At 45.6% G+C, this 13,441-nt stretch overlaps 1 protein-coding gene and 1 non-coding gene across 2 annotated transcripts; one reads left to right on the forward strand and one right to left on the reverse strand.

Annotated features, from left to right (window-relative positions):
- The first annotated feature begins 4,593 nt into the window (after positions 1–4,593).
- LOC136535377 (UDP-arabinopyranose mutase 3) lies at positions 4,594–8,281 on the forward strand. Its single transcript, XM_066527661.1, has 4 exons — positions 4,594–5,082; positions 6,972–7,222; positions 7,302–7,470; positions 7,699–8,281. The coding sequence occupies exons 1-4, from the start codon at positions 4,759–4,761 to the stop codon at positions 8,041–8,043; spliced, it is 1,089 nt and encodes a 362-aa protein (XP_066383758.1). The 5' UTR covers positions 4,594–4,758; the 3' UTR covers positions 8,044–8,281.
- Positions 8,282–9,271: 990 nt separating this feature from the next.
- Positions 9,272–9,343, reverse strand: TRNAD-GUC (transfer RNA aspartic acid (anticodon GUC)). Its single transcript has one exon. It is a non-coding gene; the product is annotated as a tRNA-Asp (tRNA).
- Positions 9,344–13,441: the final 4,098 nt, after the last annotated feature.

Here is a 13,441-nt window from a genome sequence, read left to right on the forward strand (position 1 = left end):
GGCGGCCGGGAAAGATACTCCTCATCATCTCAACATCACTTTCCGTCAGCTCTCCAATAGGGCGATCATCATCAGAATTAAGAGCCCTAGCCATCTCATATGCCTCTGAATCATGCATAATTTCAACACTATTGGAGCCACGAAATCCATCTCCAAAGTGCACTTGCGCAGCAACAGGAGCCACATCCACATTCTCAGGAATGTCTCCTGCAACATCAGTACAGAAATGAGAAAAGAATAAATGGAATAGATGTAAGGAACATGGTAAGCTCCCAAAAACCATGCGGTTAAGACACTTACTTGGATGATTCTATGTCAAAGGGATCTCATAAGGAGGATCTGTCATGAAAACATAAGTCTGACAACCATCTCCAAATACCGCATTGGGGGCATATTGAGCATCGGGTACCATAGGTGCAATCTGCACATTCAGGTAAGGTTCTAAAATGGGAGGGTCGATGTGTGCCTGATGATCCATTGCTGGGGTAAACCCATAAGGGATGGGATCAACTAACACCCGACGCACAACCACGTCCAAACATTGCAGCTGGCGCTTCATAGCCGATCTCACATAGTTCTCCCACTGATTCGCACAACCAATTGAGATCATTCGCCTGAAGATGTTTGGAGGAGAACCTAGGTGCGGTACACCATCAACTGCAATACCATCATCTCTAAGGCAATGCAGCTCCTCCTGAGCCCTTGCAACGATCTTACTAAATGAAGGTCTATCATTGAATAGCACAGGCACGCTTTGCATGTCAAGAAACTCAACATATCCATAGCGATCGCTTTCAACGGTGCCTCCATGATATATGGTCACTAGGTTGTTCATCTAATTCAAACACGTAACAAAACACATGTCCTTTAGTCCAAATTAGACGATAGATAGTACCTAACAAGTACTTTCTAACTATTAACTAAGTAATCAAGATAATAATTATGCATATATTTACAGTGTACTCACTAAATAGCTAGATCATATGTAGTTAACTAAAAATATAACTATATATCTAAGTAGCTATCTAACTATATCTATGTACCTATGTATCTATGTTTCTATCTATCTACATATATATCTCACTAGATCACCAACTAAATCAACTACCTAAGTCATTACATTAACTAATAACTAACAAATGCCAACTAAATAGATACATTGCATATTCATAATTTTTACCTTTTCGGGTCGGCGGACGATGACCGTGGGTCAGGCCGAAGATCGGGGCCGGCGGTGGCACGACCGGTCGCTGCAGGTGGCGGGGTCGGCGGTGCTGCGGCCGACGATAGTGGTGGCGCACAGCAGGCACGGGATGCCCAGGGCTCCGCGCGGCAAGTCCGGCTCGACGGGCACGGGAGGCACGCTGGCGGTGGACGGCGGCAAGGCGGGGCGAGGACGGCGGTGGAGGGCAGCAAGGCGGGCCGCAGCCGAGGCCGACGGTGGAGGCCAAGGCAAGGCTAAGGCGAGGATGGCGGTGGAGGGCGGCGGAGGCGGCGCGGCCGCGGGGTGCGGGCCGTCCGCTGGGAAGCGGCGCGGGGCGGCCTCGTGGCGCGGGCGCGGCGTGGCGCGGACGAGGGCGCTGGCGGTGGGCGACGGCGGCGGCTCTGCTCTGCTAGGGCGAGAGAGGGAGAGGAAAGGCCCGCGGGCCTAATAGGTATTAAAGGGTCGGTGCTAGAGTAACTGGCGCCGAGCTCCCTAGCAGGTCGTCCATCGTGCCCAGGAGCTCGGCGCCAGAGACGCTGGCGCCTAGCTCGGCGCCAGCATCAATGACGCCGAGCTAAGGGTCCATTTTTTGAATTCTTTCCGCCAGGGGTCTATTTGTGAGAAACTTTCAAAAAGGGCTAAATTGTAAAAAATTCGGGCTGCTCGCTCCTCGCGACTGCGATGCGAGCCACGGACCTAGAAAAAAGGCAAAAGATGTCGTGCCCAGCTGGCATACCATTGGGCTGTTTGGTTCTTCGGTGGCTCCTAAAATTCATGTCACGTCGAATATTAAGATACTAATAAGGAGCATTAAATATAGATTAATTATAAAACCAATTGCATAGATAGAAGCTAATTTGCGAGGCGATTTTTTAAGCCTAATTAACCTGTCATTAGCATATGTTTACTGTAGCACCACGTTGTCAAATCATGGACTAATTAGGCTTAAAAGATTCGTCTCGCAAATTAGTCGTAAGTTGTGTAATTAGTTTCATAATTAATCTATATTTAATACTCTATATATGTGTCAAATATTCGATGTAACAGGAATTTTAGGGGCGCCTAAAAAACCAGGGCCCATGTCGTCTTGAACTCTTTGACTCGGCACTCGGGTGTTGTGCGTGCACCGCGGAAATTAAAAAGGCGCGTTCACTGACGTGATTATTCATCGTTGATATCTTCAAGTCACCCGGCGCTTTCACTCAAGTGCATAGGTCGGGTCGTGCCAATCGGTCGCGTCTTTATGTTCTTGGCCTATACTATGTGTCCAACACTCCTCCAAGTGGCGAAGCTATGGACTCGATGAGAACACCGTCCGGTCCGTGCTCGATCGTCAGCTTTTTTGTTACGTCCTGTTTGGCAGTGTTTTTTTTCTCAGTGCCTATTACTCTGTACCATGCTTATTAGACGTGCGCTTTTCTCGCTCATATAAGTATGAATATTGAGTTTGGACCGTGAACGGAATAATAAACCATTTAGAACTAGTAATCTCTAATTCATCACATGCTACTGCTCTTAATAAAAACAGCTAGCACTCTTATGCTCCGGAGAGTGAAGGGACACACGATTTAGAACTAGTAATCAAACTATCTTATATTGACCAAGTTTATATATAAAAAGCGTATCGACATTTATGACACGAAATATATATACTATAAACTATATTCGATGATGACTCTAACGCACTTATTTGCTACTTCCGCTGTCCCAACATAATTGAGGTTTTAGTTTTAGGACATGGGAACTAAGGATGAGTAAAACGAAGAAAAAAGTGTGGTAGAAGTAAGAAGAGAGAGATATAAAGAAATAGAGATACGAATGTATTGAGAAAAGAAAATGTGTGTTAGAAGAAGAGAAATGTGCAATGAGAAAATGATAAAGTTAAATATTTTAGAATAAAATTTGAATCATAATGTCTAATATTTGGGACCGAGGAAATATCATAAATATTATCCTTTGTATATTTTTCAACTTAATTATTTATTTATGACGAAACTAGAATTGTACTTTTATGGAGATTAGTATTGTTTTCCAATTTTTTGTTTAATCTTTCAAAATCGATAATGATACACCACGGGCGCCCATCCCGTCCAGACGCGGCTCTTAGACGTGCGTCTCTCTCAAAAACAGAAAAAGAAATCCCTGCTCCACTCATCCACCCGCCCCACTCCGCCCCACCGTGCCCCCTTCCCCCCATCGCGCGCCCATCTCCTACCGCACCGTCGTGCCCTTCCCCCCACTGCGCCGCGCCCCATCCCTCATAAGCAGACGGCGATGGACGGTTGCGGCCAAGTGAGCAGTGGCGTGTATCAACAGCAAGGCCGCGTCGACGCGTGCAAGCCTAGGCAGCCATCAGGTGTGGGAGAATCGCAGGAGGAGTGACGGGCCACGCCGATGTGCGCGAGCGCGCGGAGCGACGTTCTCTGACCCTAGCTTGATGACTACCGCAGTTCCCCACCAGATAGGCCGTGGCTGCCGGCGACGCCGCATTTCAAATGTTTCAGGCGTTTCAGACTTATGTTTCATCTGGATGTTGCAAAGTATATATATGAGATGTTGCATGCGAGTATGTTGCAATGACAATATGCGAATGTTGCAAGCGTATGTTTTCAAGTGTTTTAAGTGTTTTAGACGTGTGTTTCAAGTGTTTCATCTAGATGTTGCATACGTTGCTATGGTTATACACGCATGTTTCAAGTGTATGTTTTTAAGTGTTTAAGAAGTTTTAGACTTATGTTGCAATTCTTTCATATGGATGTTGCATATGTTGCTATAGTTATACACGCATGTTTCAAGTGTTTTATCTGTTTTAGACGATTGTTGTAAATGTTTCATTGGCATGTTTCAAAAGTAGATCGGTTTTTACACATGTTGCAATAGGCGCGGGTGGCTGGCGGACAGTGGTCTGCCACAGCCGCCCGCTGCTGCTGGGGCGCCGCTATGGTTGACGTGCGGGTGCCTCTGCAGCGCGCATCCACATGCGGGGCAGCTGACTTTCAGACCCACGTGGTTTTCCTGTGCGGGCGCGGTGGCGCGGTTTGGATGCTGGCCCGCGATGCGGGCGGGCGCAGGGCATGGGATGCTACGTGGGTGGGCGCGGGATGCGGGAGCAGGGCGTGGGAGCTGCGTGCGGACACGTCCGGTGGTCGAACGTCCGTACACTAGCCCATCCATTCCAAAATTATAAATATTTATCTATATAAGCAAAATGAACTTTTAAGATCATCCTTGGGCTTCAGGTCGGGCCGAACCGAGGCCTACATTAGTGCAGCACTAGACGGGCTCCTTTCAATGGCCGGACGTTTGAATGGGTCCAGGGCGTGTCTAGCCATGACAACTCGCTGTTCCTTTTCCCCTTTCCTTCAGAAGCAAACAACAACAGCCGCGCCGGCTCCCCGCACCAGCCCACCCGCCGCGGCCGTTTCCCTCCATTTATACCCTCCGTTTCCCTCCTTTCCCTCCCCACTCCGGCAGTCCCCGTCCCACCACCACAGCTACCGCTGCCCGGCCGGCCGCTCCCCTCCGCCAGCTGCCCGCTCGCCCGCCCCCCAGCAATGGCGTCCGCCTCGCACGCGCCGACGCCGCTGCTCAAGGACGAGCTGGATATCGTCATCCCGACGATCCGCAACCTCGACTTCCTGGAGATGTGGCGGCCCTTCTTCCAGCCCTACCACCTCATCATCGTGCAGGATGGCGACCCCAGCAAGACCATCCGCGTCCCCGAGGGCTTCGACTACGAGCTCTATAACCGCAACGACATCGACCGCATGCTGGGTCCCAAGGCCTCCTGCATCTCCTTCAAGGACTCCGCCTGCCGCTGCTTCGGCTACATGGTCTCCAAGAAGAAGTACATCTACACCATCGACGACGACTGCTTCGTGAGTGCCCTCCGCTCCGCTCCGCTCCTTTGCGATGATCCGAGAGTAGTTTCCATCTGATAGTCTCGCCGTAATTGGGCGCGTTTTGGTGGGGATGGGGCTCAGATCTGGGCCATGTTTAGTTGGCCCCAAACTCCTAAATTTGACACTATGCAAAAAGAAGATTCCCCGTCACATCAAACTTGCGGTACATATATGGAATACTAAATGTTGACGAAATCAAAAACTAATTACACAGTTTGGTTGTACTTTGCGAGACGAACGTTTTGAGCCTAATTAGTCAATATTTGGACAATTATTACCAAATAAAAACGAAACAACACTGTAGCTACTGTAGCTACATGAAAAACGGCGGCGCTGATTCGGTGCCCATCTAAACGCGGCCCTGGTTATATAGGTGACGGAGAAAACACACTGGGGGTGTTTTCTTCGGTGGGGATGAATTGAGCTGTGAAATTTGGGATACAATGCGTCCTGGATTGAAATTTTGGGATGCAAAGTTTTGACGTCTTTGCTGTTACCCGTCCTGTTAAATATGGCCGTAGCGCTGTGATCTGGGTAGGTAGAATGCAAATTTCACGTGTTTCAGGTGATTGATTGATATGACGAGTTGGATATTGTCTCCTTAATCCTTGGAGTTCAGACATGTGTCTGCTGGCGGTCTCAACTGTCAGATCCAATCATGTTACTTGGACTAGACTTTTGACTTGTTTCACTGCTATACAAAAAGTATCTAGCATTGGATCTAGCCTCACTGCTTTGGCCCTGTATTGCTTCCAGTTGTAGGGTATATGAACTGGAATATGCTTGATCTTTGATGTCTGCTAGTTCACAATGTCTGTTCTCTGTTGGATAACTTGTATATGTCGCCTTGCAGACATATTGTGTCGGTTGTGTTGATGCATACGCATTTCTTTATGTTCCGGGTCATGATCAGTAGACTGAGTAACTAGGGAACAAAACTGCTTATTTTACGATACAAATAACGGTAGAGAGTTATCTGCATTGCACCTTACATGGTTTATTCCGGAGCCTGTACATACAATCTGGTTGGAATGAGTGATATCATCCATGTAGTTTTGGACCATCCTCTATTTTTTATTTCCAAAATCTTCTCTTATGACCATAAATTATTCGTTTGCATAAGAGATGTAACTTAATGCTAGCTTGGAGCTACCACTGCCCTGGAATCACCACCACCTGGTGGATCATGTCGACATCAAGCCTTGTGTTGATTTATACATACTGTTTTGTCCTTGCATTGTGTGGACTCTGACAAACTGGAGATCCTAGAGGCTGCATAGAAGCTTGTGAAAGAATATATTGTAAAGAATGAGTCGCAAAAAAAAAAAAAAAGAATATCTTGTAAAGAAATTGAAGAAACAGGAAACTTAAGAAATCATGTCTCAAGAGCCATTGGAAAAATCTTTAGGGTATATAAAGTTTCCTAGAGGGCTTAAATCTTGACAGCACCCCAAGTGCATTCACTCTGGGGTCCCACCCACTTGCCAAATACTAATTTACTGGATCGTTGTTCTTGCTTATGATGCAGGGGCTCTACCAAGGAATCGTATTTCCTTTTCCATTTATTTTAGAAGCAATCTTCTAACTCAAGAGCATGGCTTTTGTTTTAACTACTACTGTTATTAAAAAATACTATGCTGATGTTCACTTTCGTGGCATTACTTGCATGTGAGGAAGGCCTGCAGAACATGAAACAGGATAGTTTTCTATGTTTGTTGGCAGCTGAAACTAACACTGCACATGCCCACCCCTTTCAGTATAAAATTTATAGCCATTGAGTATGATGGCATATTTTAGTCCAAGATACTCTGTATGTGTTTAGGCAAAATGCTAACTGCTGAGCTATGGCTTTTCAAAACTTTCAGGTTGCCAAGGATCCATCAGGGAAGGACATCAATGCACTTGAGCAGCACATCAAAAACCTCCTGAGCCCTTCTACTCCATTTTTCTTCAATACTTTGTATGACCCTTACCGTGTTGGCGCCGATTTTGTTCGTGGGTACCCCTTCAGCCTTCGTGAGGGTGTCCCAACTGCTGTTTCTCACGGGCTTTGGCTCAACATTCCAGACTATGATGCCCCTACCCAGCTTGTTAAGCCCCTTGAGAGAAACACCAGGTAAAAATGCTACATTTCAGTAGGTTCCATCATTCAGGTGGTCGCCTTTTACTAACTGGTGTTTCTTTCTTGAAATCAGGTATGTGGATGCTATTCTTACAATCCCGAAGGGCACTCTCTTCCCTATGTGTGGAATGAACCTTGCATTTGACCGTGAGCTCATTGGTCCTGCAATGTACTTTGGTCTTATGGGTGATGGCCAGCCTATTGGTCGCTACGATGATATGTGGGCAGGATGGTGCACAAAGGTATATTCCGTTATCACCTTCCTATTTGCATTCCTGTTATGCCCATAAGCGCAACAAAAACAATTCCATGGCCCACAATTGGTTGTAAGAAGTTGTGTTGTGCTGGCTAGTTACTATTACCAGTGATGCTTATTGACTGTACATTGCCTGGTGATTTTTCTTATGTCTTAGTTCAGTATCTTTGTACTGACAAAACCACGCCAATGTCTTATCTGCTGCAACACACAGGTGATTACGGATCATCTGGGCCTGGGTGTGAAGACTGGCCTACCCTACATCTGGCACAGCAAAGCAAGCAACCCGTTTGTGAACCTGAAGAAGGAATACAACGGCATCTTCTGGCAAGAAGAGCTGATCCCGTTCTTCCAGTCAGTCTCCCTTCCAAAGGAGGCCACCACGGTCCAAAAGTGCTACCTCGAGTTGGCCAAGCAGGTGAGGGCAAAGCTCGGTAAGGTGGATGGCTACTTCAACAAGCTTGCCGACTCCATGGTCACGTGGATTGAGGCCTGGGACGAACTGAACCCCCCCAAAGGTGGAGTCCCCACAGTAAATGGCCCTCCTCCTAAGAAGTAAAACACGATATAGTATAATTCACTTGTTCATGTGGACCGTCATACTGAAAGGAAATACTGTTTTGGTTAGTCTTATGGACTGAGATCACTCTGCTGTAACACAAGATTTTCACTTCCTGGAAACCGTCCTGTCAGTTTTAGGGCGGTTACACGTTTTTCCCTTTTTCGTGTGATGCAACAGGTGTAATGTTGGATTGGATTACCTTCAAATTAAAATAAAGTTTACGGATTATAGTCTTGATCTTTCCCCCAGAAACCATAATTATGTGTGTTGCCGTGTTTATTTGTCTGTTTAATATGTTTGCAATGCAAAGTGGTGCTGCAAAAAAAACCACTCTCTCTTGTATAATGGTTTGATCTCCCCCCCCCCCCCCCCAGAAACCATAATTATGTGTGTTGTTTATTTGTCTGTTTAATATATTTGCAATGCAAAATGCCGCTGTGAAAAAAAAAATCACTGTATCCCTTGCCTAATGGTTTGATCTTTGAGAAGATTAGCTTAAAAGTGTCGTTACTTGCTTGTTTGCTTCCCGAGAGCACTGGTAGCAAGATCGATGTCAGCTGTAAACGCTGCAATGTCGGGTTTGGTACCCAATATGCTATCTTCCTTCGTGGTTTACTTGTCAATAACTTTTTATTGTAGCAAATTTGACCATTAGTTTTTTTTTCTTCTAAAAAAATCTTAGATACTTCAATGTATATAACACTAATGAAGTATGTTCAATAAAGAATCATATATGTGAAAAATCGATGTATCTAAAAATCTTTTGCAGGGAAAAAATATATGGTCAAAATTGCCACAGTAAAAATTCGGTGCAAGTAAACGAAAACGGTTACTGTAGCAAACTTGACCATCAGCTTTTTTTCTTCTTAAAAAAATCTTAGATACTTCAACGTATATAACACTAATGAAGTATGTTTAATAAAGAATCATATATGTGAAAAATTGGTGTATCTAAAATTTTTTTGTAGGGAAAAAACGTATGGTCAAAATTGCTACAGTAAAAATTCGGTGACAAGTAAACGAAAACGGAGCTAGTACTCACCTTCTATTTTGTCCTTTTCTCATGGTTTTAGTGGTTGCGGAGTAACTTTGCTTCCAGACAAAGAAACAGCAGGCCAATTTGATGAAATTTTATAAATTTTATCAAGTACATTGTTGTGATTTCTAAAGCAAAGCCATGCTGCATCTCGAAAGACTCACTTAAAAGTTGACATAAAAAATGTAGCGCCGTTGCCGGGGATCGAACCCGGGTCACCCGCGTGACAGGCGGGAATACTCACCACTATACTACAACGACCTCGGCGCTATGTGCTTCTTAAAATTTTATTTGACAATGATATGTTCTGGGACCTGTTTCTTGTTGTTCCCATGATCCTATCAGCATGGAAACATCGTGCCTTATCTCGTCCATGATGCGACGGGCGAATCGGTGAAAACGAGCGCTCCGTCCTCCATATACACGCTGCAGAGTCCCCTACCGGTAGCGCGCCGGTTGCTGCCACATGGTCGGTCGCTAGATCCGCAGATTTTCCTCAAAAGGCAGGGCGAGAAAAGTGGGCGTTTGTATCTTCTACTGGCTCTGCTCGCTTGAACTTATTGGCCTAGCTTCAACCATGGTATAGGTCCCGTTCAGCTGGTAAAATTTTGGCTGAAACTTATTGGAAAACACCGTTTTGGCTGAATTGTTGCGAAAGAAAAATACTATTTCGACTGAAAAAAGAAGCTGAACAAACTGAATATGGGTTAAACTGAACGGGCCGTAATGTTTTTCTCGACGTCTATCTGGCTTTTCAGGAAGTTAACGGGGCCACTATTCCGCGTGACGCTTGCCGTCCCCGTCCTGTCTCCTGTGTGCTCCCTACTGCGCTTTGTTCGGCCGCGGGCCGCCACTGCTGGTGCTGGCAGACCTGCCGGTTTAGTTCCTGCTGTCTGCAGGTCTGCAGCACCGCTTCTTCTGGACACTCTTCTCTGGTCTCTGGAATCTGGATGGGCGGCGTAGCTGCCTGGTGCTTGCATTGAGGGAGACTGGGGATCATGGATCATCATCAATCATCAGGGACTCGTGCATGGTGGAGGCGTCAGGCGTGGACGGTGGAGCCGTGAAGGCGTAGCGCAGGTACTCTCTGGGTCCGAAGAGAGGAGGCGCGATCTGATGGTTGCCTGAATTTGTGGTGGACTGGTGGGGAGCATGTCTGCCGTCTGCGTCCCGGAATTATTATTCCTCGTCTCTTTCCTGGCATCGTGTGTAGCCGCCTGACGCCTATCACGCGATGGCCGCATGGGAGAGCGGCATGCCGGCATCGGCATGGGCTGGGGGGGCCTGGGGGGCCGTCGGCGGGTCGCTGGGAGCCTGGCCTGTGGGGACACGACGCATTGACACCTGACTACCTGTGTGAAACTGACTGGTACGAGTGTGCGAGGCATGCATTGACACATGATTATTGCCTGGGCCGAACAAACTGACTGGTTTTCTACACGTGCTTTCGCTCGTCTGCAGCGGCGGATCCAAAGGGGACCCCTTGATTTCACCACTAAATACTATAGTAAAAGTTTAATTTCATCATTAAATCTTCATGTAAATCAACATCTTCATTGTTTTAGCCCCTCTTATCTCGCATCGTGCATCCGCCACTGCTTGTCTGTAACTGTATTGTACCGTGTTTCCTAAAAAAAATCTTAAACTTATCAACCGGTTTATTAGTTAGAATATACAATATTTTTTTTCTCACAACAAAACAGTTCAACCGGATTTAATACCCACCGAACGGACCCTGAAGCCACAAGCGCACGTCAAAAGCAAAATTGGAGAGGCCTGCAATCTGTTCGGAAACGAACACAGGCTGCTGGGCATCATCGAACGGGTAGGATCAGCGTAAGGCTGCAAGGAGGTCCGGACAAACCACTTTGACGCCTGCCAACAGTACAAAATGGTGCGCAGTTGCCAAATAAAAATGTGCTTATTAGACGAACCGGTGTAGGTGAGACCAGCCTGTGGCGGAACCTGTTTTAAGTCTAACTTAGTGTGAGACATTTGCGATATTTGTCAATCTCAAGACATGTCGTGCTCCTAGTTGAGTCCCAGTGCTTCGAACATACTCATAGAGATAAGATGTGCCTGCGTTTATAAAGACGAGTGACGCACGTGTATAGATGTGCAAAGAAAAAGAAGAAGAAATGCGCTTAGGGCAAATTTGTTCGTGGACATCCTTTCATCACCTGCAGCATTTGCATATGGATACCACTTAATTTTGTCTTTGCCCATGAATATCCTTTAAATGTTATAATTTTCTATAGGGCACCCAATCTGTTAAAATCTTGTTTTCCTAGTATGGATGAGACATAAGTAAAAGACAAAATTGATATCGTGGGCGAGCTTTATCTTCTTCGACTCTCTCCGTTCTTCTCTCTCACCGGAGCTTTCTCCTACGCGTCCTGACCTCCGCCCCTTTGCCCTTCTGCGCCACCGCCCCTGCTCCTAGCTCACTCTTGAGTACGCCGCCCTTGCCACGGCTCGCTGCATTGCCGGCCCTAAGGGTAGGCCATGAGGTGCGATGGCCGAGGGCCCAAGTAGAAGAGGGGCCCAAGCTCAGGTATATAAACCATCAGGTCCTATAGTCCATTAGACATTAGCAAACTAATAAGAAGAGAGACATAGAACTGGCTATGCGGTCCAAAAAGACAACATTGACATTTCTTTCCTAGTTTTCTTTTCCCACGGCCCTCGGGTAGAGAGGAGGCGAGGAGTCACGCTGCACACAACACACTCTAATCGTGAGTTCGGGACGTGCGCCTTACACGCGCGGAGCTAGCGAGCCGCGCCGCCGCGAAGAGCTAGAATACCGGAGACACGGACACGACGCACGAGGACGACGACTAGGCAGGGCTCCACGACGACGACATCTTGATTCTTTGCTTCCAATGAATTGCGATCACCGATTAGTTGTTTAGGCCCAAGATATTTTTTTTCCTTTTTATTTTTAATTCAAATTAATTATTTATATAGTATTCTAGACTTCTAGTACTTTGTACCGATGTAGTCATATTTTTCTTCTAATTTACATGTTAAAATTTTATAATATTACCTAAGAAACATTTGTTATGGTTGAGAAAAGAAAACGAATATATTATTTTTTAATCTATATTATTCCTCAATAATTATCATGCATCTACAAATATATTCCTTAATCTATATTGTTTCTCGATAATTATCAGACATGTTAAATTAAAAATATGTTATTGAATTTGCTTTCGTTTTGCAAGTAAAATTAGCGTCTATATATTATAAGATTTTATACATGGTCAAGAGGGACCGTTACGATGAGATCGCCGGAGGGCCCTTAAAATCCTGGCTCGCTGCTGCCGAGGCGGCACCGGTCTTGTTCACCAGTCATTCAGTCAAAGCGGCCACCCCGCCGAGCTGAGATAGAGAAGATGGCACGCTATTCGTAGCACAAAAAAAAAGAGGACACCCTTCTCCTCGCGCACATTGAAACCATCGCGGTGAGGCCATAAATATGCTGCCCGTCGCACCTATAGCAGCGCCAGTAGGTTGATGACGTGCACGATCTTCTCTGACACAATGGCCTCCAAAACGGACTAGCTAGTGGCAATGCTCGCGAAGTGGAGGAGCGGACAGAAGCTTGAGGAAGTGTCGGTGTGCGACGAGGAGCACAAATTGTCCATGATAATTGTGGCGATTGTATTCTGCTGCTTGAATCAACATATTTTTATTTGCTCTCTTGGAGTTAAAAAGAAACTACTAGGTATAAGTTTTAGCTAATTTTGTTTGCTCTTGCTACAATGCTACTATCATTCTTCGTGAAAAAGTTCACTTAAGATAGTTTGATCAGAATTTGTATTTGTATGCTTTAATTTGTAATAGTGTAGTATGCTTGACATGTAAGCAAAAAAAAAAAAAAAAGTCAATTTCAGCAACCAATTTGGGGATGTTGCAGTCCAGTAATATCATAATCTACACAGATCGACTGTGCTTATTACAACGCGGTTTGTGTTGTTGCGGCTGGTTAGCTACAATAGTCATAGAGAGGGAGAAGAAACATGCAACAACATCGTAGTAGGACTGTCTCCAACAAGGAACGTATATGGAAACATAAACTCAAAAATAGATAGCGAGAGACCTAAAATAAGCCTCTAATATAGTACTTATACGAGAGACCTATTTTTGATTGCCTGACAGACATAATCCAAATATGAACATTCTTTCTCCTGGAAACCCATTTGCAGAAACGATTCTTTTTTGAGTCCTGTTGTTGGAGAAGATGCTGAATATGTATTGAACTCTTTGCCTATAGCGCTATGAATTCTGAAAGTCAGGGTTGAATGACATTAGTCAGCCTTAATCTTTTTACTTGATTGATAAGCAACCCAAAGAACG

This window comes from Miscanthus floridulus, unplaced genomic scaffold (genome assembly GCF_019320115.1).
Source record: "Miscanthus floridulus cultivar M001 unplaced genomic scaffold, ASM1932011v1 os_2732_2_3, whole genome shotgun sequence".
Classification (NCBI taxonomy): domain Eukaryota; kingdom Viridiplantae; phylum Streptophyta; class Magnoliopsida; order Poales; family Poaceae; genus Miscanthus; species Miscanthus floridulus.